Genomic DNA, 27594 nt, shown 5'->3' on the forward strand with positions numbered 1-27594 from the left:
GTCTGAGTGCCCATGCCAGACAAAGACAGGCACTTCCTACACAGCACACTCGTGGGGCACATGGATGGAACAGCCATGGCTTTTGCTCCCCATGGCCTGGAGTAATTTGCTGAAGATGAACTCTAATTGTGTGCACTCCAAGGGTAGTGTCTGAAAGGGAATGAAGGGGCCTGGCTGACTGCCCTGCAGCCTTCTTATCAATACAGATTTCTTTTCCTATTCTCAGGTCTGGCGACTTACTGTAAGATCAAAAATGTTTATATTTAATGCAATCATATTATACTTGTATGTTAGCAACTGGTATATAGACCCCATGGACTTCGCAAGAATCAAACTGAACTGGGATTCAAGAGACCGAGTCCTAGTTCTGGCTAGTCCATTTACCGGCTATGACACCCCGAGGCAAGTAGCTTTGGCTCTCAGGCCTCAATTTTGCTCCCTATGAAATGGGGATGGGAAAGCTTCTGTGTATTGGGTAGAAAAGTGAGAGCATCAGTGCCTTAGTAGCAGCAAGCAGGAGCCAGATGTCTTGAATTCCAACTCCCACTCTGCCACTCACCCCCTCTATAAGCCTTAGTAAAGATACTGCCTTCATCTATGCCTTCTTTTCCCTCTTAATGCAAGAGCTATCAAGCTGGCCTCTCACTATTATTACAGGAAAAATCATCTGAAAGAACTGCAATGACAGAAACATGTGAGACTACTTTAATTTCATATTTGTTAAAAGAAATATTTGAAAAAAAATCCTGCAAAACTTTACACCTTAAACACCTATGTCAACTTCCTGGTTTACAACTTTACAGTCTAATCCACCTTGAAAAATGACTTATTTCACCCTTTAAGGGCCAGGTTTTATTAAATGGAGAGACACATGGTTGATTTTACCAACACCAAGGCCTCAGTGTCTTTCAGAGCAAGCTACCAAAGAACAGGAGGTTCAGAATTAGCCAAGCCAGGAAAAGAGTCCTCAACAACTGTGTGCCAGAAGGTGGCCAGTTTCCATTATTTTTCTAAATTAAAATAAACCATTTATTGGGAATGGTGACGGTTCCATTTTATTATTAAACTTCAATAAAGGAGGAGGCGGCTGGCTTTTTATCTTTGCTTTAGGCACTCATGCAGCATATGCTGCTGCTCAGGAGAAGGCCTCGCTTCCAAAGCAATTAGTGCAGCTTAAAGCCTGGGGAGATGAACCAGCACGAGCGCCACGGCTGCCTATGCCCGATGCCAGCAGGCACAGCGAGGCTGCTTATCTCTGTGAAACAGTCACAACATCCAGGCCAGTGGAGGGTCCTGGAGAAACAACCCTCTCCCTCCACCAGCATTTGATTTAGTTGAATCAATACTGATAACTCTCTCTGTGATAACAGCAATCATGTTTTTCCCTATGTAATTATAATGGAATGTTTGAGCCCTCCCAATTAAAAGCAGGGGATTAATATATAAAGTGGCCATCGGGAGACAACACAATTCCCCATCCACAGAGTCACTGAGAGCCAGTGGTTCTGGCTGGGGTTACTTGGGGGAAAGGCTAACAACCACCTATCAGTGATGCCCATCCAGGTCACTTGAGTTCAGCAGACCCAAATTTTGTGCCCATTACATCTGGACAAGGGTTGCTGCAGCCATGGGAAGGCTTGCAGAAATTGCCTCACCCAATTCCTCCAATGGCAGCCAGCACTGGCCAGATGATAACTGTGTGCTGGGCACTGGGTATTTTTCATCCATAACCTCACTTGATCCTCCTAAACACCCCTAAAAGGTACTATTAGGTTCCTATTTTACACATAGGCAAATGGAGGCTTAGAATGGTGAAATACTTGCCCAGGATGGCAGAGCAAGTAAGAGGAAGGTGGGTTTCAAAGTGCAGAGCCCCATATCTAAACCCATATGCAATCAGCCCCTTCCAATACACAGGGTGCAGCTCTCGACATCCCTGACAAGATGCAGCATACAGAGCCCTAGGGATGTCACGCAGGGCTGGTTTCATGGGTACATGACATATGTAGCCACAGAGCGCCCCATGCTCAAAGGGCCCATGCTTGGTTTAATGCTACGCTGTCACTATCTTGAAATTCTTAATAATTTTACTGTTGAATCTATGTTTTTTGATGAGATCCAATGGAACAAGATTGTGCATGTGAGCGAAGGAGATATGGGAAGTGTGCAGGTCCCCGTTTCTTGCTGCCTGGGTCACACCTAGCATCTGTCAGTGCCCAGGGAGTGCAGAATTCTGATAGATAGCTAGAGAGCAGGTGTTCATCAAACATGCTTGGCTTTGTTAGGTTACTTTGTATTGTGGCCACCAGGTGACAAACTAAAATTAAGGAGCTAGAGGTATGAGTGCTCTGTGGAAGCTCTCCAATCTTCAGCTCTATGGGTAACAGACATGGTGCCACTCGCCTTCTCCTAAAATAGGGATACTGCTCATGTCAATATAAAATCAGACTGAATAGAGGAGCAGTGTCCCAGTGATCATGTCTGTCTCATTCTGACGCCAAACTCCTCATGGAAATTTCCAAAAAAGCCTTCACACATTGCAATGGTCCCATCGCCAACAAGCTCCAAACCCAAACTGCAGTAGGTTGTTTGTCAGAGGCCCAGAGGATTTCCATTCCTGCCTTCCGACCTGACTGATACTAGGCCACGAGATGATTTCACATAAATATGGACTCTTCATCATGATGTAATTCCTCCTGACAACAAACCCTCCTTCACCCCCAACCCTGGGATAATTCTCCCATGCTCCAGTGGAGTTTGAGAAAGCCCCTGGCTTAATTTTACACCATCTTTTGGGCACATATGTCACGGACCTAGGGCATGAGTACTTAAGCTGAGGCTGATGTATATAAAGCACCCAATAAATGCTGTGGTCATCAGTATTACCTTCTCTTCTGTCTTGGGTACACTCTTTCTTTTCTGCTAGGTCTCAAACCACCCCCTGGACCACCTATTTTCCAGAAACCCTTTTCTCTAACTCTTTAGGGACATATTGTGATTTTTCTTGCCTGGGGAAAGCTACCCTTTGTTTCTTATCTTCTCACTACGTGTGCTCCCCCTCTACATGCTGCAGAGAGAAGCACTTGTACACATCTTGTGACACCACTACCACAAAGTGAATTAGACTGTCATTAGATTCCAGTGGGGAAGGCAGACTGTGTTTCTCAAACGTGAAAACACAATAGCTCAATAAAGCTGGTTTTAAAGAGGCAGGTCCAGATGTTTGCAATTTGGGGGAGAAAGTACAGACCTGATAGAACTGTGTCTGAGTCAGTCCCCATTTCTCCTTAACGGTGTATATTACAAATTGAAGTGTCTGGAGGTAGCAGCTGTTTAATACTAGCGCCAAATTAGAGACAAGATGGATCTCCTAGATGTGAACAATGAGTATTAATTCATATCAGGTAGTCAGTTGAGCTACAACCTCATTTCAATGGCAGAAGCACTAACTATCCTATGTAAGATGATGATGATGAGCACAGAATTGGATATTCTCTGCAATCTGGAAATACCTGAAGTGGAACTGGTGCCTCCACAGAAGCTTTGCACAGCAGGGCAAGGTGGGGTCCAGGAGGACTCCCTGCCTTATCAGTTCATCATCCTCCTTGTTAGGCCTCTGAGGGAGCCAATTCTGAGAACCTTCCAGAGACTGAGGAAAGCCACAGTCCAAATGCTACTTGGACAGAAGCACTTGCTTTGTGTCTTGCCTGGCAAGATGCTGTTGTGTGTGTGTAAACAGGCAGGCCCTCACTCTTCACATCTTTCTGACATTTCTGAAGGTCCAAGTTCATAAACTTTATAAAAAACCTTGATTTGATTCAAGTTTGCTTCTTGGAGGAAGGAGGCTTTCATCAACTGTAGTATATGAGACCAGACAGAAGTCACAGCTTTAGTTCATTCCAAACACAATGACAAGCCCTGAAAACTTCAGCTATGAAGAGATGTATATTTATAGTTGGCATCTCCATGAGAGAAAGGACTTCATTTGTCTTGCTCACATTATGGCCCCAACACCCTTATGGTGCCTAGCTAGCCCAAGGCAGACACTCGAATACTTGTTGAATCAATGGACAAACTAAAATATATAAAAAGCCTTATATGAATGCAAAAGCTAAATATGATTGGACCCAAGTTCAATTCTATGAATTTCTTATAGGGAATTAATCAAGAAAATATGCAAATATTTATACACAGATGCTTATTACAGCATTATTTATAGGAGCAAAAAAAAGGAAAGCAAACTATATTTGCAACAATAAGGAGGTTGAAATGCTCTGTAGCCATCTAAAATATTGTAAAGAGTATTTCAGGGACTAGAAGCGTTATCACAACTTGCTATTAATTTTAAAAGACATTTAAAGAAGTTACAATCTACCTTTTTTTAAAGCACATATACCTGACATAACGGCCTTCAGGATAAACACAATGGTATTATAGTGAGTTCTTTTTGGTAAGATTACATGTGACTTTTAAAATTTTCTTCCTTTTGCCTATCAACATTCTTTATTATTTTGTATAATAAGAAATGTTAAAAATGAAAGCATCATTACACAGACAAAGCCTCAATGCTGTAGATGAGCCCCCTCTTCCTAGCATGTCCACATTTGTGGAAGAATTCCAAATTTTGGAATCAGCCTTGAAGCCACCTTGCAATTTGCAGAAATACCAGGTTGCTCCATACGACAGACAGACATGCTATCAAGTGCCCATTGCATGCTTCACTCTTGACCTGGAGCAGTAGGGACAGTGGAAGAGATGGTCCCTGCCTTCAAGGGAACCAGAAAAACCCACACAATGACACCTCAGAGGGGCAGGCCCTTGAAAGAAAGGAAGAGAGTGGATAGATGAGGCAGAGAGAGCCTGGCAGATAGGAGGAATTCTTGGAAAATAAAAGAACTAAAAACAGTTGGGTGAAATAAGCAGTCTTGGAGCCTTGTTTAGGAGGAGGCCAGGGACAGCATCTCTTCCTCTTCAGTGGAGCCACCTACGTACATTCTCCAGGCTGGGCGGATGGCAGGGCCAGTGCTGTCTCCTAGCCCAGCTCCCTAATTGATTCTGCCTGTGCTACAAATGCAACCGACTCGCTAATTAAGGCAGAGCTGATTGAAGCTTGTCCTCATCTGTGCTTATTTCTTCTTTCCACATGTTTGTTGATAGTGACACGAACAGAGGGGGACCACCCACAAAAACCTTCAACTTCAGACAATGGAAATGTCTAAACAACAGCAGGCACTGCACTGCTTCAACTCCAGCTTGAAATCTCAGATTATGGGGCTGGTGTTTTTTAAAAGATCCCAATGGAAGCTCCTTCTGGGGTGGTAGTAAAGAAGAGATATACCTCTAGTGGTCGGATAAACTTTCACACAAGTGAAGTAGAAACAAATTTAACACTGGTTCAAAAAAAAAAAAGACAGAACCCTAAAACTGAGTCTACCTACCTCAAAATTTTGTACAGTAGTTCAGAACTCTTTTCTTCCTATTATTATGTAGATGCTCTTTCGAAGCCATCTTATAAACAGGTAAAAAAAGAGGAAATATTTCTCAGAGCTGATAAATGAGACCAATTCCAGGGTTGGCTTCACACAGGAACCCATGTTTAGAAGGGCCCAGGTTTAATGATCTGCGGCCACCACCCTGCAATTCTTAATTTTTGGACAAGCGGCCCCTCATTTTCATTTTGCACTAGGCCCTGCAAATTATTTAGCCAGTCCTGATGTCAGCTTGGCTTGGGGCAGACATAGGGACAGGAACTTGGCATTGTATTAGAAGACTGTCTCCATTCACAGACTTTTGTCTCTACATAAATGTCTACTCATGTTCATCAATGCCTGGTTTTATTTCCCAGTGTCCTAAAAGGCTAAAACACAGCATTTTATCCTTAACTGGGAACTGTACACGGAGCCCTTCACAGCTATTAGATTGATAAGCCAGCTATTAAAATTAGCTGGTGTCAAATATCAGGAAAAATGAAGAGTTTTAGAAGGCATCTCCTAACCATGAAAATATTTAATATTTTAACTCCAAAAATAACTCATACATTTAAATCAGGCTCCCAAGGCTTGGAATGGAAACAGTAATGAGAGATCAGAAGGTACATGCTATATACACTACCAAACATAAGGTAGATAGCTAGTGGGAAGCAGCTGCATGGCACAGGGAGATCAGCTCGGTGCTTTGTGACCGCCTGGAGGGGTGGGATAGGGAGGGTGGGAGGGAGGGAGATGCAGGAGGGAAGGGATATGGGAACATATGTATATATATAACAGATTCATTTTGTTGTAAAGCAGAAACTAACACACCATTGTAAAGCAATTATACTCCAATAAAGATGTTAAAAAAAAAAAGGTACATGATCATGAAGCTTCCACATCCAAAAAAATCCAAGGAGAATCGCTAATTTCTGTGGGGTGACTGGAGCAAAAGTTTTGGGGTGTACTAGATCCCAATGATGTCTAATAGTAGGTTCATGGACGGACCACAACAGAAGTACCCGGAAACTTGTTAAAAAACATTCTGGGGCTCCAGGCTGACAGATTCTAATCTAGTAGATCTCCAATGGGCTTAGCAATCTACACATTGTTTAATATTGTTCTTGGGATTCTTAGGCCCAGCTGCCAAGTTTTAATCATTCGCCACCTGATGACCAGAATGGGAATTTAGAAATTATTTAAGTCAAAATGCTTTTAGCCAAATGTGACCAGTCTCATCCAACATGATATGTCCATGATGAAAATGTGAGTGAGTGGTCTTGGTCAGCTACTCTGGATCACACAAATCCAAGTGTAAGACATTGGGTACACGATCTGGGCATCATCAAAAAATATAGATAGATAGATAAACATTTGATTATCAACAAAAATGAGTGAAGAAACCTCTGGGCAAGGAGGTCCAGTGCAGCATCCTGGGAGCAGAATGACAGGGAGGGCTCCAGACATTGGGTCAGAGCTGCACTCAGTGAATTGCCCCTTCTAAGACCTGCAGCTTCCATGCACGGCTCATTAGATGTACACATGATGAAGCCATGGCGTGGGAGGCTCATACAGCTGGCAAGGAAGGAAAGCCAAAAACAAGTACAGCAGGAGGCTCCATTCGTGAGGCAGCTCCCCAGTGCCTCACAGCATACCCCATTATCTTGGGTACTCGGCAGTCTGTAGTTCCCCAAACCAAACCAGTCCTTGAGGAAAAGCCAGGCATGCAACTTTCTAACTACCCTAGTGGAATGATCATGAGATATCAGTTTCAACCAAGGCACACTGATTCGTGCTAGATGCTCCCCTCCAAGACCCAGCTAGCTACTAAATGAGGTCAATCCAGCTCAACCCAGCAAGAGTTTGAGGCAAACACCCTAGAAAGTTACTAGACATAAAGCAAATCTTTTAAGTATTACAGATAGAAGAACATCTTCTCTCTCTAAAGATAAGAAGAGGCAGCTACACAAGTGAAAATACCTTCTGCTTTGTGCACTGAACGCGTTTAATGGAGAGGAGACTGATCTTCAATTAGCAACAGGGCACAAACAACGTGTAAAGGGAGCAAGGCTGCAGGAGCTTCCTTCTGTTAGCTTTTGGGTCTTCTACCCAAGTGTGCCATTGTACCTCACTCCCCCAGGGAGGGGACAGGCTGCATCAGACACTGCTTGAGAATGCAGAACTGGCAAGGTTCAGGTCAGACAACAGCTCCTTCCTGAGAAATGCCTCCTGCGCCAACCCCTGGTCCTTAAGTGTTTCGCGCAACTAACTGGCCGCAAACTCGAGGGTTGCGCACACTCTGTGCCAGCTGGCTTACACCACCAGGGCCTTGGCAGGCAGAGCACAGGGTCTGGGCCTGGCATCTGGATGATCCTCCCCAGGCTCAGTGATGCAGCTGAGGCAGAGACCCTGGCAGCTCCCTACTCTCCCCAGGCTCTGCCCCCTGTGGCCAGTGTGCTAATTAATCCTCGGATGGTCTGGCATCCAGGCCCAGACCTAAGGAATGAGCACAGAGTGAAGTCACGCGGCATTAAAACCTTCAGGGGGTTTCTCATAGCTCATTTTAACCAGGTTTGGCAAAAGTAACAGGTTTAATCCCTCAGAAATAATTGAAGTTAGAGGGCAGACCTAAGGGCTGCTTTCCCACACTGCTGCGGTAATCTGCATATTAAAGTCCATTGTTCTGATGACTAGGTTGTTTTTGGGTTTTTTTCTTATTAATTAGTTACTTTATTTGCTTTTAGGATCCTGTACAGTTAATTTATACATTTAATAGTCATTAATTGAATCAGCTGTACAACCTATTGGGAGCATACAGGCTAATGTGTTACACCTGAGGTCGCCTCCCAATTAACAGGGACTGGCCATAACACCTAAGAGAAATGCTGAACTATGAGACCATTTTTTAACCTACAAAAATAGCAATTTAATAAGGCTGCTCCTAATAGTCTTTTATTCTGATCAAGTCGCCCTAGATTCATTTCATCCAACATAAAATATGAGATTGCAGGGTGTGACTTCCTCTCCCAGAGTTAGTGATGATTCAATGAAAGGAGAGAGAAGACGAGGCTTTGGAAAGTAAGGAGTCGCAACCGAGGTGTGAGGGAGGCATGACTGGGTTCCCATTACCCTGACATTCACAGTGTTCTAGAAGGTTACAGCAGAATAGCTAAGGTGGCTGCACCTGCCACTCAACAAGGCACGATTTTACAATGTGCTGCAGGACCTCTTGCCATTTCTACTTTCTTTTCTATCTTCCCATCAGTGACACCTGCCATAAAAATAACTTGGGTTTTAGTGTAAGACAGGGGTTTCTTGGACATTAGATGCTGGCCAAAAACCTCGACTATAGTCACGGACAGTATTATTTTTATAAGTGCCTGAAGTGGTCTCTAGGGTAGCCCAGACGCTCTGGGTCGGTCACATTTTACTCACAGATTGTTATATTTACTGATGGCCCAGGACATGTGTGCATCCAAGTGCTGAACTGTTTCTGTGCCACACTGCCAGGTACAATTCCCATGATTGTTAACTAAATATTTGTGAAATCATGGACAGCACATTCTAGCTTAATGGTTTGAGTGTTTCCATTAAAAATGTCAAAAGGTGGATAGCTTGGTGGTATATATGCACATGAGAACTTCATGCAGAAGGGCTGGTCTCTCTAGGAGAAATGCTCTGGGAAGTGGCTTGTTCTGAGAACTGCAGTTTAGCCTTCATATACTCTATCTTTCTACATGTTAACATTTGGGGCAGAAAAACTTCTTAAGAAATCATTAATTATTATTATTACTTAAGTGAATAAACAATTACTCAAATTTGTTAAGATGCTGGCCCTGCAAAACGCCCTAATGCCATTCTCCCGTTAAACTTTCCCAGAGTCCTATGTGATAGTACAGGAAGGAAGGGGACAGTGGATGCTCACCTGTGGATGGGAAGGAAAAGGCAGCTTACAGAGGTGAGGTGATACACACACTGCTCCACAGCTGGTCACCTTGGCCAGACTCACAGCCATGTTAACTTGGTTCTTAACCGTTAGGCATTTCCACCTCTAATATTACTCTTCTCTCTCCAAAATAGAGACTATTGATCTGAAATTAAATTCACCCCAATAACTCAAAATTGTCATGCTGAACAGTAACTCTGGTGGATATAGATATATTGCTGTAACTTTTATCAAAATCCTTGATGTTGCTTATGTCCTCCCAGCTATTTTATCTAAACCGATTTTGGTCTTTCCCCCGGCCCAAAATCAGACTATCAGCTCCCATTTTTCAACTGTCAGTTTGCCTACCTCTAGCTTTCTCTTTTACTCTCAAGACCTAAGACTTCATGTTAAACTATAGCAGGATGAGAAAATGAATATTCCTTTCTCCATTCATTCACCTATTTAGTCAGTAATATCTGAGAACTTTTGATGGACAAGGTCTCCTTCTAAGAGAGGCAGCAGTGATAAAACACAGAGTATGAGTGTCCACAGAGAGATCTTTCAGGTTGTGGGTGAGAGACAGACAAAAGAACAAGTAAATAAAAAGAAAGGAACATCTGTCACCAGGGCTCACATGAGTCAGAGCAGGGTAGCATGGAGCAGGGGTCAGGGAAGGTGACCTCTGGGCTGAGATCTAACCAAAAAGGAAAGCTTCTACTTCTTTCAGGAGAAGGAGTTGGTGCTGAGGCCCTTAGGAGGTGGGAGTGGGCATGGCGTAGAGCGGGATGACAAAGAAACGAGCTCCATGCCCAGAGTGGATGAAGAAAGAGCGTATAGTGGTTGGCAGGCACTGCACTCACTGAAAAGAAGGTTAGGTTTCATTCTAGGTGGAATAGGAAACCTTGGGAGGGCTCTGATCAGGAGACTGACTTGATCCGATGTGCTCCTTCCTTCCTCCATTCAGTGCTCTTTATGCACAGCCCAGCCCTATGCTGGATGCAGTAGAAACAGTGGTGAATACAGAATCATCCAGGAGACCCTGGCTAGTGGGAAGGGCAGAGAGAAACCAGATCCAGGAGACCCTGGCTAGTGGGAAGGGCAGAGAGAAACCAGATCGCCACGTGGCATCATGGGGAAACCACAGAGGGCACTGTTATTGTATCTGAGATCAGAGGATGAAAAAGTTAATTGGGCAAAAGAGATGTGGGAGAATAGGAAGGAACAAAGTTGTATGTTCCAAACAGGGAAAACAGAACACCTGTAAGGTTTCAAGAGGGTGCACGATGACTTCTAGGCTATAGGAATTTTAATATGGCTGGAATAGGAAAGAAAGAGGGAAGTAAGGAGGGAGAGAGAGAAAGGTGATGGAGGGCAGGGGTGGGGGGAAATGTCATAATAGCAAAAGAGGAGAATGGATAGGCAAACAGGAGGCATATGATAGAAGCCTTAATAAGGAGGTGCCCAATAATTCAATATTCCAAGATAAGTTCTAGAGATCTGCTGTACAACGTCATGCTTTTAGTTCACCTAACTATAGACCATTGTCACTCTTTTGTGGTAATATACATAAACCCAACTTATTCTTGTTTAGAGCTCATTGTGTTATTTTGGATCTAGAAAAATTTATTTACATTTAAGTTATTCCAAATTTTTCTCTGTATTTTTAAATGTACTGTGACATTTTTTAAAGCAATGCAATTCTTACTACCTTTTATTAATTTTGAATTGAATAAAAATGGGTTAGTGTTTGTTCTCTCTGCAATTTTGTCTCCCTTGGTGTTTGGGCAGGCAACATTCATGAATGTGCAGAGGGCTACTTTCTGCTTACAGTTCATAACATACCCCTCACTCCCATAACACTGGCAAATCTGTACAATGTATACCCATCTGTACACTGGATGCCCATAAAGCCATGGGAAGGGGGAAGTTTTAGAATCCAGGATGACTCTTTTGACAAAGTTCAAGCTGGAAGAAACAATACTGGGGAAAATCCAGCAACTCTGATGTGCATTTTTGTTAATTCACTGAAGTTCAGTGTCTCCTGATCCCGTGGGAAAAGATCAAAACTGTGGAGGAAGATGACAGTGACATGGGTTTCTAAGATTGGTTGATTTTGCAGCAAATACAAATGAACCTTGAACAGAGCTATGAAATTCAGTGGATTTCAGAACATCTTCATTATAAAACCAGAGAAAAGCCATATCACTAATCTTCCTCCCTCCCCCAAGAGAGGCCACAGGAGGTTCATTTTAAGGTCTGATGAACGGTTCAGGAGGTCTGAAGTAGATTAGGACAAGAGTTTACTCATTTGAATTCTATATTTAAACTCCAGGCTCAACGAATTTGTCATGGTTTCTCTTTCTTTAAAGAAAGAATATTTCTGTTAATTGGTACATAAAGCAGCAAAGCAAAATTCTCTCCAGACAGTAAACAATACTTTGAAAGACAAAAACAAAAACTTAATAGAATCTCAAGATCACTTGTTCAGGGATGATGTGTCATGGGCCATGTCAAGCAAAATCACAGGAAATCTGTGAAACAGGACTATTTAGTCTGTCCAAGGCCAGTGTTTTTGCCCTAACATTTTCTTTTATTTCAAGACATCAAGATTCTCTCATTCCTCTTTCAAATTTTTAAGATGAATTTTATCAAACTGTTTTAATTAAAATTATCCAGTTTTGATTTTTCAGGAGGTCACCTAAATATTGGGAAACCAGAGTTAACTGTCATTGGACTGAAGATACACGACATAATAATCCCAGATGTCACCTTCTAGAAGCCCTTTCATACCCTTTCATTAACTGCAAGTAGCATTACAGTGGTCACCAGGGAAATCGTCATAAGATGAAAAAGTAAGAAAGACATGATATTTGGCTGTCATGAGAACTTGTCAGGATATATATGGATATTTTGAGTGAAGAATGAAACATCCCAAAGGATTTGGCACATTTTAGTCAGAATTATTTAACTCACAGGATGGAAGGTTGGCATCAACATGCATGCACACTGCCTGTTGTACACAGGTTTATACAGAAGGTCATAATCCCCATTCCTATTTCACAAAGAACATGAGAAAATGGCTTCAAAGCTGCCATTCAAGGGATTTGGACTGAACTAGACAGAGTAGTGAGGAATATCAACCCTGGAATCAGATAATTTCACTCACAATCGAGTTCAGGTTATCCTGATTATATTAAAATGTAATGGGGCTTCCCTGGTGGCGCAGTGGTTGAGAGTCCGCCTGCCGATGCAGGGGACACGAGTTTGTGCCCCGGTCCGGGAAGATCCCACATGCCGCGGAGCGGCTGGGCCCGTGAGCCGTGGCCACTGAGCCTGCGCGTCTGTAGCCTGTGCTCCGCGACGGGCGAGGCCACAACAGTGAGAGGCCCGCGTACCGCAAAAAAAAAAAAAAAAAAGTAATGCATTTCATGCTTTTGTTTTCAGTGTTTTGTGGGTCTTCTACTGAAATGAAAAAAAAAAATTTTTCAACCAGAATCCTCTCCCAGGTGGCTTATCTATTCATTCATTCATTCATTCATTCATTCATGCTTCTACTGAGCATCAACCTCATAGGTACTGACCTAGGTGCCCAGTCTTTTCCTTCTGGAAAACCAAGTAGGTCTGTCCAACACAGGCCTGCCTCCTTGCCACAGCTGTAGACACTGGGACCAGGCTGCTGGCTGGGCTGCTCCAGCCACTGGAAATGCAATTATGGATCCAGAATGTGCACCTGACCTTGCAGAATCAGAGTCCATAAGAAGACACATAGGGGAGGCACTGGAGGGAGTGGGGATGACTCCTGACACCATGTTCAAGGCCTTGGGTGCAGACTTTTCCACCCCAGGACTTTGCAGTTAGGTGAGGTGATGTAAATTATCATTTTGCTTTTTATGAATTTACTAGTCTGTGTCACATCCATGATGCGAGTCCTTAATGTATGTGGCCTAACATCTATTTGATGATACAAATGGAAATTCGTTGAAATTAGCCAAAAGAGCTCATCTTTGCTTAAAATATCCCAAGATTCCAATGAAAAACAAATGCTTTGTCTTCTGAGATTTCAGGTAAGAATACTGACATCCCTTGCCATTAGAAACTGAGCTACAATCAGCAACTTTTTTTTAAGATAACTAAAGCAACCTAACACACATTGTTCAACTGCTTGCACTAATTTGATAAAGCCCCTTTTTAAGATCAACTTGTATACTTCATAATATTTTTATTAAACTCTTTATTTTGAGGTAAGTATAGATCCACATGCAATTCTCAGAAATAACACAGAGAAATGCCTTATACCTTTTACCTAGTATTCTTCCACTGACATGATGCAAAACTACAGGATATAGTGATATATATATATATACTATCTATATAGTATATAGTGATATAATATCACAATCAGGGTATTGACATTGATAAAGTCAAGATACATAACAATCCCATCACAACAAGGTTCCCTCATGCTGCCCTTTTATAACCACTGACCTCTCCCCACTCCCAACCCAAACCCCTGGCAACCACTAATTTGTTCTCCACTTCCATAATTTTGTAATTTCAAGAATGTTGGGGCTTCCCTGGTGGCGCAGTGGTTGAGAGTCCGCCTGCCAATGCAGGGGACGCGGGTTCGTGCCCCGGTCCGGGAAGATCCCACATGCCGCGGAGCGGCTGGGCCCGTGAGACATGGCCGCTGAGCCTGTGCATCCAGAGCCTGTGCTCCGCAACGGGAGAGGCCACAACAGTGAGAGGCCCGCGTACCGCAAAAAAAAAAAAAAAAAAAAAAAGAATGTTATAAGAATGGAATCATGCAGTATGTATTATTTTGGGATTGGCTTTTTCCACTCAGGATAATTCCCCAAATATTCAAAGATTTGTCCAAGTTATTGTGGGTACAAATAGTTCTTTTGTTTTTAATTGCTAAGTAGTATTTCATGGTATGGATATATCATAGCTTGTTAACTATTCACCTACTGAAGGATATCTGGGTTGTTTCCAGTTTTTAGCTTCTACAAATAAAGCTGCTAACAGGTTTTTGTGTGAACACAAGTTTTCATCTATCTGAGATAAATGCCCAAGAGCGCAACTGCTGGGTCACATCGTAATTGCATGTTTAGTTTTATAAGAAACAACCAAATGTTTCCCAAAGTGGTTGTATCATTTTATGTTCCTTTCAGCAGTGTATGGTATGAGTGATCCAGTTTTTCCACATCCTAGCCAGCATTTGGTGTTTTTTATTTTTTATTCATTTATTTTATTCTAGCCATTCCAATAGGTGTGTAGTGATACCTCATTGGGGTTTCAATTTCCCTAGCTAATGATGTTGAATATCTTTTCATGAACTCACTTGTCACCTGTATATCCTCTTCAACAAAATGTCTCTTCATGTCTTTTGCCCATTTTCTAATTATGCTTGGACTCTTGAGTTGGCATTATTTATGTATTCTTTATATACTTGAGCTCTATCTATACGTAGTTTATATATAGTTAGTATATTCATATAGATTGCTAGTTCCAAACTGTCTTGGGAAAAGATATTTGCAAACCACACATTTTTGCATCCTTTCAGCAGGGTCTTTCACATAGAAAAGGGTTTTTTTCTAATTTCAATGAGATCCATTTTATCAAATTTTCCTTTTATGGATTGAGCTTTTGGTGTCAAGCCTAAGAACTCTTTGTCTAGCCCTAGATTTTCTGAAGATTTTCTCTTTTTTTTTTTAAAGGGTGTCATAGCTGTACATTTTACATTTAAGTTTTTGATCCATTTGAGTTAAATTTTGTTTAAGTTTCAGTGTTTCAGCCAAGGTTAATTTTTTGTTTATTTGTTTGTTTCCTCTTCCTTATGGATGTTCAACTGCTTTGGCACTATTTGTTGAAAAGGATATCGTCCTCCATTGAATTGTCTTTGCACTCTTATAAAAAATCAGTTGAGCATATCTGTGTGGGTATATTTCCGTGTTCTTTCTTCTATTCCATTGATCTATACGTCTACTCCTCCATCAATACCACACTGTCTTAATTACTGTAACTATGTAATAGGCCTTAACATTGGGTAAATTGATTCCTCCTACTTCCTTCTTTTTCAAGATTGTTTAATATTCTAGGCCCTGTGCCTTTCTATGTAAACTTTAGAATACTCTTGTCTATGTCTATAAAAACCTTGCTGTAATTGACAGGAATTGCATTAAATCACAAGACATTTATTGATTAAGTTCGCCATCTTATATGGGCCCAGGTTGTAGCATCCCAAAGCAATTACAATAGTAACATCAAAGATGACTGATCACAGATCACCATAACAAATACAGTAATAATGGAAAAGTGTGAAATATTGTGAGAATTACCAAAATGTGACACAGAGGCATGAAGTGAGCACATGCTGTTGAGGAAATGGTGGCAATAGACTTTCTTGGCTCAGGGTTGCTACAAACCTTCAGTTTGTGAAAAACGCAATATTATTGCAAAGTGCAATAAACTGAAGCAAAATAAAATGAGGTATGCCTGTAACTAATTTCTGCTCTTTATTATTTCCTTCCTTCTGTTTGCTTTGGGTTTATTTTGCTCTCATTTTTCTAGTTTCTTTTGGTAGGAAGTTAGATTATTAATTTGAGGCTTTCCTCTTTAATATAAGAATTCAGTGCTATAAATTTCCCTCTGGATGCTGTAATAGCTTTGTCCCACATATTCTGATACACTGTATTTTCATTCATTTTTATATTTTTAAAATTTCCTCTAAGACTTCCTCTTTGACCCATGAATTATTTAGTAGTATATTGTTTAATTTTGAAATGTTTAGAGATTCTTCTGATGTCTTTATATTAATGATTTCTAATTTGATTCCATTATAATTATAAAAAATACTCTATCATTTTAACTCTTTCAAAGTTGTTGAGGTTTGTGTTATGACCCAGGATCTGTTTTATCTTGGGTAATGTTCCATGGGTACTTGAAAAGAATGTATATTCTGCTGTTGTTGGGTAAAGCCTTCTATGAATGGTATCTGTATCTTATTGGTTGATGGTGTTGTTCAGTTCCTCCATATCCCTGCTGATTTTCATCTTAATAGTCTGGCAACTCATGACTGTGAAGTGTACAAGTCCCCAACTATAACTGTAAGTTCTTCTATTTCTACTCTCAACTTTTAATTTTTGCTTCATTTGTTTTGAAGATCTGTAGTTTGGTCCAAACATATTTAGAATTGTTATTTCTTCCTGGTGGATTGACCCTTTTATCATTATGTACTGTCCCTCTTTGTCTCTAGTATCTTTCTTTGCTCTGAAGATGAATTTACCTCATATTAATATAGTCACTTCTATTTTTTAATGTTTGTATAGTATATCTTTTCCCATCCTTTTACTTTCAACATACCTATGTCATTGTATTAGAAGCAAATTTCTTGTTGTAAGCATATGGTTGGGTCATTTTTAAAAAATCTACTTGGCCAATCTCTTTCAATTGGTGTGCCTAGACCACTTATATTTAAGATAATTAGTGATATGTTAGGGATTAAGTCTGCCACTTTATGTCTTTTTCCTGTTCATTTCCTCTGTTTCTCATTTCTATTTCTCTTTTCTTACATTTCTGTGAGTTACTTTTTAAGTATTCCTCTTTTTATTGTTTTCTTAATGGTTGCTCTAGGTACTATAATATAAACATGTAATTTATCACAGTCTATTGGTATTAGCATTTATCACTTACAGTGAAATGTACAAATCCTACTTCTAATTAGGTCCCTCTACCTTCCATACTTTCAAATATAATTGTCTTAAGAATTTCCTCAGCAAACACTGGGCACTATCAGATGATGCTATAATTTTTGTTTCAACTATCATATATGATTTAAGAATCTCCTGACGTGTGGAGAAAAGGGAACCCTCTTACACTGCTGGTGGGACTGTAAACTGGTGCAGCCACTATGTAAAATAGTATGGAGGTTCCTCAAAAAACTAAAAATAGAGTTCCCATATGATCCGGCAGTCCCACTCCTGGACATATACCCAGACAAAACTATAATTTGAAAATATACATGCACCCCTATGTTCATAGCAGCACTATTTACAATAGCCAAGACATGGAAACAACCTAAATGTCCACTGACAGACGAATGGATAAAGAAGATGTGGTATACCTCTTGCACTGTCGGTGGGAATGTAAACTGATACAACCACTATGGAGAACAGTATGGAGGTTCCTTAAAAAAACTAAAAATAGAATTACCATATGACCCAGCAATCCCACTACTGGCCATATACCCAGAGAGAACCATAATTCAAAAAAACACCTGCACCCCAATGTTCATTGCAGCACTATTTACAATAGCCAGGTCATGGAAGCAACCTAAATGCCCATCGACAGACAAATGGATAAAGAAGATGTGGTACATATATACAATGGACTATTACTCAACCATAAAAAGGAATGAAATTGGGTCACTTGCAGAGACGTGGATAGACCTAGAGTCTGTCATACAGAGTGAACTAAGTCAGAAAGAGAAAAACAAATATCGTATATTAACACCTATATGTGGAATCTAGAAAAATGGTAGAGATGAACTGGTTTGCAAGGCAGAAATAGAGACACAGATGTAGAGAACAAACATATGGATACCAAGCGGGGAAAGCAGGGGGTGGTGGTGGTGGGATGAATTGGGAGATTGGGATTGACATATATACACTAATATGTATAAAATAGATACTAATAAGAATCTGCTGTATAAAAAAAAAGCATAAAATAAAATTCAAAAAAAACGAAGATGTGGTATATATGTGGTACACACACACACAGTGGAATATTACTCAGCCATTAAAAAGAATAATAGTATTTGCAGCAACATGGATGGACCTAGAGATTATCATAATAAGTGAAGTAAGTCAGAAAGAGAAAGACAAATAGCATATGATACCACTTTTACATGAAATCTAAAATACGACACAAATGAACTTATCTATGAAACAAAAACAGGCTCACAGACATAGAGAACACACTTGTGGTTACCAAAGGGGGAGGTATGGGAGAGGGAAGGATGGGGAATTTGGGATTAGTAGATGCAAACTATGATACATAGGATGGATAAACAGCAAGGTCCTACTGTATAGCACAAGGAACTATAATTTAATATCCTGTGATAAACCATAGTGGAAAAGAGTATGAAAAAGAAAAAGAATATGAAAAAGAATACATTGATATGTATAAATGAGTCGCTTTGCAGTACAGCAGAAATTAACACAACGTTGTAAATCAGCTATACTTCAATAAAATTTTTTAAAAATCTTCTGAGAATTAAGATACTACATCATACTTACTTCTATATTTAACCATTTCTATATTCTTTCCTTTTTTAAAAAAAATTTATTTGGCTGCACCGGGTCTTAGTTGCAGCACACGGGATATTCGTTGCCACATGCGGGCTCTTAGTTGCGGCATGCATGTGCTGTATCTAGTTCCCTGACCAGGGATGGAACCCGGGCCCCCAGTACTGAGAGGGTGGAGTCTTAACCGCTGGACCACCAGGGAAGTCCCTATATTCCTTCCTTTCTGAAGTTTCAAGCCTTTTTCTGTTATTTCCCTTCTGTTTGGAGAAATTCTCTAACCATTCTTTAAGGGTAGGTTTGCTGGCAACAAATTCTCAGAGTTTTCCTTCTAAGCATGTCTTTATTTCTCCTTCATTCATGAAGAGTATTTTCACTGAATATAGAATCCTAGGTTGACAGTTCATTTCTTTCAGTACTTGAAAAATGCTACGCCACTTCCTTCTGGTCTCCATTGTTTCATATGAGAAATCTGCTGTTATTCAAATTGGTATTTTAAATAATGTGTCATTTCTCTGTGGTGGACATCACTTTTGTTTTCCTTGTGTAATTATATTTAATTATAATGTCTTCCCATGGATTTACTTGGATTTATCCTATTTGGAATTTACTCAGCCTCTTGAACATGCATGTTTATGCCTTTCACTAATTTGGGGAGGTTTTCAGCCAATATATCTTCAAATATCTATCCAGTCCCACACTCTCATCTCCTGAGACTTTTATGACATGAATGCTAGCCCTTTTGCTGTCCCACACGTCCCTGAGACTCTATTCATTTTGTTCCAATCTATTTTCTCTCTGTTGCTCAGGCTGGATGATTTCTATTGATCTGCCCTGAAGTTTACTAATTCTATCTGCTGTCATCTCCACTCTACAGCTGAGCTGATCCAGTGAGTTTTTTATTTTGGTGACTGTATTTTTCAGTTCTATAATTTCCACTTGGCTCTTTTTTATAACTTCTATTTCTTTACCGAGATTTTATATTTTTTCATTTATTGGAAAAATAAATGAAAAAGAGAATTCCTAATTGCTTTTGAAACAATTTAATTTTTTAAAAAATATTTTTTAAATTTAATTTTAATTTCAACATCTGATTCCTGTCAATATTGGCATCTATTGATTGCCTTTTTCATTTATGTTGTGACTTTTCTTGTTCTTGGGATGACAAGGAATTTTTAATTGCATTTTGGGCATTTTTGATTGTATACAGTAAGACTCTGGGTCCTATTTAATCGGTTTTCTTGGCAGTAAATCTCTCTGTTGAGGTGTGGCACAAGGGCCAAGTGGTTGTGGGTGGGGTGGAAGATCAACTTCCTGTTTATCCCTGCTGAAACTGTGGACAGCTGGTCTATTGGTTGCTCCATTGGTGTTTGGCTAGAATAGGAAAGGTACTGTCACAAAAGGATTTTATTGTTAGGCCATTCTTTTCCTGGTCCTTTGACTAAAGGAAACAGGCTTTTCTTAGAAGTTTGTTTTTCTGTTTGTTTGTTTTTGTCTATGCCTGTTGTTGGCCCAGGTGGGAAGCTTCTGGAGTGCTCTATTTGGGAACAGATTCTATTATAGAACAGATATTGATTCTATGGGAATTAATAAAAAACCCAGGGAAGGGGCTTCCCTGGTGGTGCAGTGGTTGAGAGTACGCCTGCCGATGCAGGAGACGTGGGTTCGTGCCCTGGTCCAGGAAGATCCCACATGCCACAGAGCGGCTGGGCCCGTGAGCCATAGCCGCTGAGCCTGCGAATCCGGAGCCTGTGCTCCGCAACAGGAGAGGCCGTAACAGTGAGAGGCCCGCGTACTGCAAAAAAAAAAAAAAAAAAAAAACCCCAGGGAACTCACCTCCATGTCTTTAAGTCTAGGCAGTTCCCCTTCTTTCTACCTTGCAGGTCTTCCTATACTTGTTTGTGGGGTAACGTCCAGGACTTTTCAGTTGTAAGGGGAGGGATCTGATTAAAATATGGCTACTCCATACTGGCAAAATAAAAAGTCTGGATTGGTTTTAATAAAAACGACTTCAATCTTCAACATTCATAAGTTCAAAGGAGATTTTAAATAAATTCTTAGCTCACTTTCTCTAACAATTTTTTCATTCATTAGACTTCATATCTCCAAATATCACACTGCTCTTGTTCATCGGGGAAGCCACCTGAAGGAAGAATCTTTTCTATTTAATGTTGTAAGCACCATCACTGGACACCTATTTAAGGCTCTGGGAGATATTCCAATGCTACAAAATTGGGAATGGGGTGAACTCCAGAGCCAGGCAATGGCCAAACAAAGAGAAAGTCCCTAGCGAAATCTGGCTGTAAGTTTGTTACTTTTTTCCTACCTTGGCCAAAAAAATTACCATGAACAAACATTCCCTGGATACACTTGTTCTTTGAACTATAACATACTTGTTTCTCTCTCCTAAAAGCAAAGCTGATTATAGTGGTGCTTCCCCCTCAGATTAAGGTTTGGATATTAACTCTGTTATAATTTGTCCTTCTCACTCTGTGTTCCAGTTCTAGTGCATTTCTCCCAATCCTCTATTGTTCACTCCCTCAGAGGTACCCAAACTTCTACCACCTGCATCTAGGATAGCACCAATGAGACTCCCTGCCCATTTGGGCCAGAGGTTCTTCCCAGCACATGCATAGTACATCACAGAGAGCTACCTTGGCCATTGTCCTCAGTCACCTCATGGGGATCTGCTCTCCAGAGGAGGAACATTATTTTATTGTACCCACATGGCAGGTACAACAAAACAATGTGAGTAATGATAGCTATGAGTCCCAGGACGTGTGACATTGTTGCAGCCACAGCTACACAGCTACAGGGTCATTTGGCCCTGTAGGGTGATTGGTGGTGGCTGTGATGGTTGTACTGACAGATTTAAGGGTGGCCAAAGGAAAACAGAATTTTATAGAAATCCACTGTGCAAATTTTCCAAGAATGCTCCAACTGGAAAGGAAACTTGTATCCCATTTCCTAAGTTCCTCCATTAACATACCTTCCTTTTGCTCCAGGCAATATATATTTATGAAGCAGGCAATGCTCGCAGCATTAAGGATACAGCAGAGAGTGACATTATCCCTATCCTTATAAAGCTTACCTTCTAAACCAGGAGTCAAGTTACCCCAATATCTACCCCAACAGTTATTTAATTAATTTTATTATTAAGTGCAAGAAGAGATATAACAAGTGGGTTCAATTTTCTTTGAAATTCCAGCAAGAGCCATATTCTTTCAATGGTGTCAATATGGGTGAAAAGCACAACACAGGATGTGCTTAGACCAAAAGAGAATCAATTGTTTCAGAACTATCGAGCATCTGAACTCAATATAAGTATTTTACTTTCATGATTTTATTTGGGCCTCTTCATAAATGTTCTACACACTGGAGTTCCAAGGCCCTAAATGAAAGGGCAGTACATTTGGTGAGTTTAAATACTAGGACAGAATTACTGTAATTGATCACTGTGAGGGAGATGGGTGTGCCATGACCCCTGATGCACCTGCCCAGCAGCAGGCCCTACCTCCTTGTTTGTCCTGTCAGCTTGCACCAACGTTCCATTCAGGCAAGGTTCCACGTAGTGAAGCTCCTCGTTATACTGCAAAGGGAAAAACAGCCAAGAGGAAACACTTAATTAAGCCTTTGAAGGGTACACAATAATTTAAGGATACACACACACACACAAACAAAAAAGCAGCACGATCACAGGCTCAATTCATTTACACATAAGGTGACTTTCTCAATCAGTACCCCTACAAAAAAATTGTGCTTAAGTGCAAAGACATACTTTATTCATTTCTTGTTTGGGGGGAAACTTGTACAGCACATATTGGTAGATGGCAGTGTTCAGAGTGTACACAGTTAACTGATAATCCTTCAGGGGTGACTCCAAATATAGGGGTGACTCCAAACATAGGGGCTCCCAGGGCATGGCTAACAGTGCATGGTCCAGCTGAGATCTAAAGAGCATTCCACAGAATTTCCTGGCGGTCCAGTGGTTAGGACTCTGTGCTTCCACTGCAGGGGGCACAGGTTCGATCCCAGGTCAGGGAACTAAGATCCCACAAGCCGCATGGTGAGGCAAAATAAATAAGTAAATAAAGAGCGCTCCAAACTTGGGCGGATAGGGCTCCAGCTCTGCCTTTGGTTTCATGGAGCTAAGGAACCTATGTGCAGGTCACATATGAGTGAGTACAGAATGTTGGAAAGGAGAGGCCTGGATATTCCCCTATAAGAGCCTTTGCAGGTGTTGGTCAGAGCACTGCACATGCCCAGTGACACCACTGTCCACACAGGCCAATGCCAGCCTTCCCGTCATTTTTGATTCCAGAATACCCAGATTATGAAAGCTTGTTTTTGTCCAAAGCTCACAGCTAGGAAGAGAAATTCTGAGTGGTCTTATTTAAATTTCTCTCATCAAGCATGGTTCTCTGCACTGTAGCTAGATTGGGACATTCCCGAACACAAATCTAATCATTCCCCCTCTTGTCAATGTCATTCAGAGCCCCCCCACTGCTCTGCAGAGGAAACTTCCCAGGGCTTGGCAGGGCTCTAGCCACTCAGCCCTGTTGACCTTTCTAGCATCTTCACTCATTAGCCCTCCCCATAAACTCGGCAACAGCCTGCCCTAATTCCCTTTCTGTCCTCTGAGATGACCCATCTTTTCCTTCAGGCCTTCCACAACTGGGCCTTCTTCCTGAAGCCCTCCTTTGGCATCTCCAGCTGACACCTGTTCATCCTCTGGGCCACCTCACCCCTGACTCCTCTGGGAAGCTGCCTCTGTTGCAAGAGAGGCTCCGCTCCTATCCATTCCAAAATTTTAATTGCCTGGTGCCTGGATCCATCACAATGTGGGACCACATCAGTAGGGTCTATGTCTGGTTCCTCAGTGTATTCCCTGTGACAAGCACAGGGCTGGACCCAGAGTAGGTACTGGGGAACAATTTGTTCAATGAGAGTATCATGGCATTTCCACTTTAGGGACCAAAGGCCCAGCCCAGAGCTCCAGAGGGAAGGGACCAGAACCATCTCTCACAGGGCCAGCCTGCGAGCAAAGTCTGGCTAAGAAGTTTGGACTTTAAGCCTACAGGCAGTGAGAACCATAGGCTGTGGGCAGAGGAGTAGGTGAAAAAAAGAGATCAGCTTGGGGCAACTACTCTGGACACACTGCAGGGACAGACTGCAGAGGACCAGACTGGCAGCTGCTGCAACAGTGACTAAGATGTATCAGGTTTCACCTACCAAGATGCTTAATAGCAAGTAGGGGTAGTGATAACACTAATATTTGCAACTAACTGTTAGTGAGCATTTCCTTTATCTAGACACAGGCTAGACTTCATTCACAGGATACCTCAACCTCAGGTAGTAAGTACTTCCAATCACTCCCCCTTTACAGATAGGAAAACAGAGGCCGAGTAAGGATGATGAACTTGCCCAAAGTCACTGAGGAGTACATAGGGTGGAGTTCAGATTCAAACCCAAGCAGTTTGACCTTCCAACCACTGACCCCAGGACCTCAGAGCCCCCAATTTCTCCTCTCTGGCGCCTAAGCCTATGTTTCCTATCAATCTGACTTTTGCTCCCTCTTTAATCTTTGTTTTTAGTCACATAAAACCATCAGAAAAATTATAGCTCAGTGGACTTAGAGCTGAGATGAGGCATGGAGAAAAAATAGATTTATGCAATTCTGAAATCAGCTGTCAACAAATGGAGTGTCATCTCAGGATCCAGGAAGCAACTGCACAGGCTAACCTGAAGAAATGCTTCTCCAAAATTCTCAGTCCAGGGAATTCCCTGGCAGTCTAGTGGTTAGGACTCCGTACTTTCACTGCTGAGGGCCCGGCTTCAAACCCTGGTTGGGGAACTAAGATCCTGCAAGCCGCACAGTGCGGCCAAAATAAAATAAAATAAACAAAACTCTCACGGCATATAAAACTGACACTGGAAGTTGCTGGGGGAAAAAAAACAAAAACAACCCAGCCATTTTTCCTCTCCTCCACCTCCCTCACTGACTGATTTGGTTCAGGGTGATAATATGCCCATTCCTAAAGCTTAATTCCTTTCATTCTTGAAGCATAATCAGTCTTAGGCAATCACAGCTATTTGGTCCCCCTCTGTTGGATACAGGCTTTCACAGCATGTCTTGCAGCTGGGGGTGGTCAAGTAATCCATTCCCAGCCAATGAAACATAAGGGGTAGTTTTCTGGGCAGTTTCAATGAAATTTTTTTTCTTGCCATTAAAGGAAAACTCTTCTACATCCACTGCCTTCCTTCCCTCTTGAGATGCTATTGTGGAGCTGCAGCAGTCATTTTGTAACCATGAGGTTGCAAAGGTTGACAAGGTTAAGAATGGAGAGCAAGGCTCAAGAAGACAGAGCAGGAAGATAGAGCCAATGTGGGTCCTTGCTGACACTGTTGAGCCATTGTACCAAACTGCAGCTGCCCTCTTTGAGGCTTCCTCCATGAGATTATGAAACACCTATAGACTGAAGCAACTTTTATTCAATTGTTCTGTAACTTGCAGCCCAAAACTTTCCAACTCCATTTTCCAGGTAAATTTTAAAACTTTACCTACATTCTACCTGATACACATTCACAATGTTGATTCCTGGGGTTCTATACTCTGAGGTAGGAGTCAGGACACTTGGGTCCAGGTCCCGCCTCTGCCATACACTCAGTGTGTGGCCTTGGGTAAGTCACTAAACCTCTGTGATCCCAGATCTTATGCATAAGGTGCTAATTCATCTTCAGTTTACCCTCCCCGGGCCCCTGTGAGGATCCAATGATGCAAAATACCTGAAACTGCTTTGTTATGTAAAGGCCTGTATATGTGGGGGACCAGAGAGGGGCTTACAAGTAAAGAAGACCAAGAAGTTCTTGCCCTCATCAGGGAGGAACATGTGCAGTAATCAAAACCATGCTCGCCGTCACTGTGCAAGCCCTGGCCACAGTGGAGGAATCTGCTCTTCTGAACCCCCGCCAGCTTGTTAGTGGCATCATCCAAGCTTGCAGTTAACTAATTTCCCTTGACTGCATCAGGACAAAACTATGCTGAGCAATCTGGACTGTATCACCAAAGGGAACGGGGCTCAGCCGTCTGTGTGAGGGAATGGTGCACACCAAGCAGCTGTGCCAAAGAGGCCCACGGGCTGTGCATGCTCACCACGCTACCCAGCACTCCTCCAGAGGGGGACACCAAGGGTGCCCTGCATGTAGAACTGCTCCCAGGCTCCCAGCAGTTCTCCTTTTGGAAACTTTTACATTTCTGCATTTTAATGGATGGCCCCTAGATTTCCACATTGTGAAACAATGTGAGATGGCCAAGTCAATTTACAACTGAAGGTCTGGTCACCTCCAGTCCTAAGATACAATGGCCTCCTTCAGCTCTCCTTCATCCCTACTTAAACAATCAGATATCAATGGTCTAATAGAAAAGGATGCAATGCACATCATCATTAGCCAGATGCAATGCTCTTCTGCCATTTGCTTTTGCTCCCTCCCACTACCAAGAGTGAACCCCAGGGAGGCACTCAACCACCCCCTACTCTCCCCAAACATTTTAGTCCTTCCTGCAAGTTTCTGGAAAATGGGAGGAGTATCTTAGCAGGATAGGAGAGAGCCCAGGCAGCCCTAGAGATGGTCTAGCCAGCCCACTAAACATGTGGTGAGGAGATGGACAAAGAACTTTCACCCTTTAAAGAACTTAGAATCTACCACATAGCCTCAGGGCCTCAGTCACTGTCAGTTTCCTTCTCCCTTTCTCCTGGCTGGTTGGCTCTTCTCCTCTGATTCACACAAGTGTAGAGCAGTAGAGCTAAAGCAACTGCAGCAAACAGGGTGGGTTCAAATCTGGGCTCGGACACACACTAGCTGGGTGACCTTGGCCAAAGCATCTCCACTCTTTGGGTGTCAGTGTTCGTATTGGGGGGATGGGGATTGTAACTGCATCTTTCTAACGAACTCATCGTGAGGATGAAATGAGATGGTTCAGTAAAGAGTCAACAGAGAAGCCTCACGTAAGAAAGTGTCTGGGTGTACAAGCACAAGAAAGAAAGAAAATATTTATGTGAGTGTGCTGTGTGCTACACAGAAAGACTGACAGCTGGTACTTGCTAAGTAGGAAGGGGTGTTGGGGCAATGGCCATGACTTATTCTTGGGAACAGGGCTCACGTACCCCTGACCTCTGCAGAGAGCACAGACTCAGCATTCGTTGGAGAGAAGGGCTGCTTCAGTAGGCACATGTGACTCTCTAAATACCTGAGACAGAAACCACCACATTGTGTGGCTGTACACTGCCCCACCCTAGGCCACACTCTGAACCCTCCCAAAAACCTGGGTATTTGGCAGACAGGGAGCCAAGACAGAGCTGCCAGCCTACTGCCAAATACCAGCCGGGAAGGTATCTGCGATGAAACCCTTTGTTCGTTTTTTCCCTGAATATTAACTAAGCACCTGCCATGTGTCAGGGATATCAAACACTGGCTAAATTTGCACATGATCATCACTGTGGAGTGATCATGGACCACTTTTTCTTACTTTTATTAGTAGAAGAATGTGCTCAATAATGTTTGCTTTTCCTTTTCATGATAAAAAAGTGCTTATTTGTGATGTTGCCATGGTCCATCCAAAAAAAAAAAAAAGCCTCAAGAGAAACCCATGCTATTCAGGCCAACCGCCAAACTCTAGGCTCTGACAGCAAGGAATACATCACCATCTGCCTTTTCTTTCCTTTCACCCAATCTCTGGAAGTACCCCCAACATCTCGCATTTTAAAGACACAGCAAAATCCTCAATGGGAATTTTAATGATGATCTAAAAGAGGAAAGCCAAGTTTCATTCAATGAATGGCCAGAACTTTTGGGAGAAGAATCTAAAAACAAAGAACAAATGGGCTGGGCTCACCCA

General features: G+C 41.9%; 1 protein-coding gene across 5 annotated transcripts in view; it reads right to left on the minus strand.

Annotated features, from left to right (window-relative positions):
- Window positions 1-27594, minus strand: part of CACNA2D3 (calcium voltage-gated channel auxiliary subunit alpha2delta 3) — a 784865-nt gene that overhangs the window by 391446 nt on the left and 365825 nt on the right. For all 5 annotated transcript variants that reach the window (XM_060307837.1, XM_060307836.1, XM_060307834.1 and 2 more), the window contains one exon: window positions 22213-22287. In XM_060307837.1, the coding sequence (XP_060163820.1) occupies window positions 22213-22287 (75 nt within the window). The remainder of the gene's footprint in view (window positions 1-22212; window positions 22288-27594) is intronic.

This window comes from Globicephala melas, chromosome 11 (assembly GCF_963455315.2).
Source record: "Globicephala melas chromosome 11, mGloMel1.2, whole genome shotgun sequence".
Classification (NCBI taxonomy): domain Eukaryota; kingdom Metazoa; phylum Chordata; class Mammalia; order Artiodactyla; family Delphinidae; genus Globicephala; species Globicephala melas.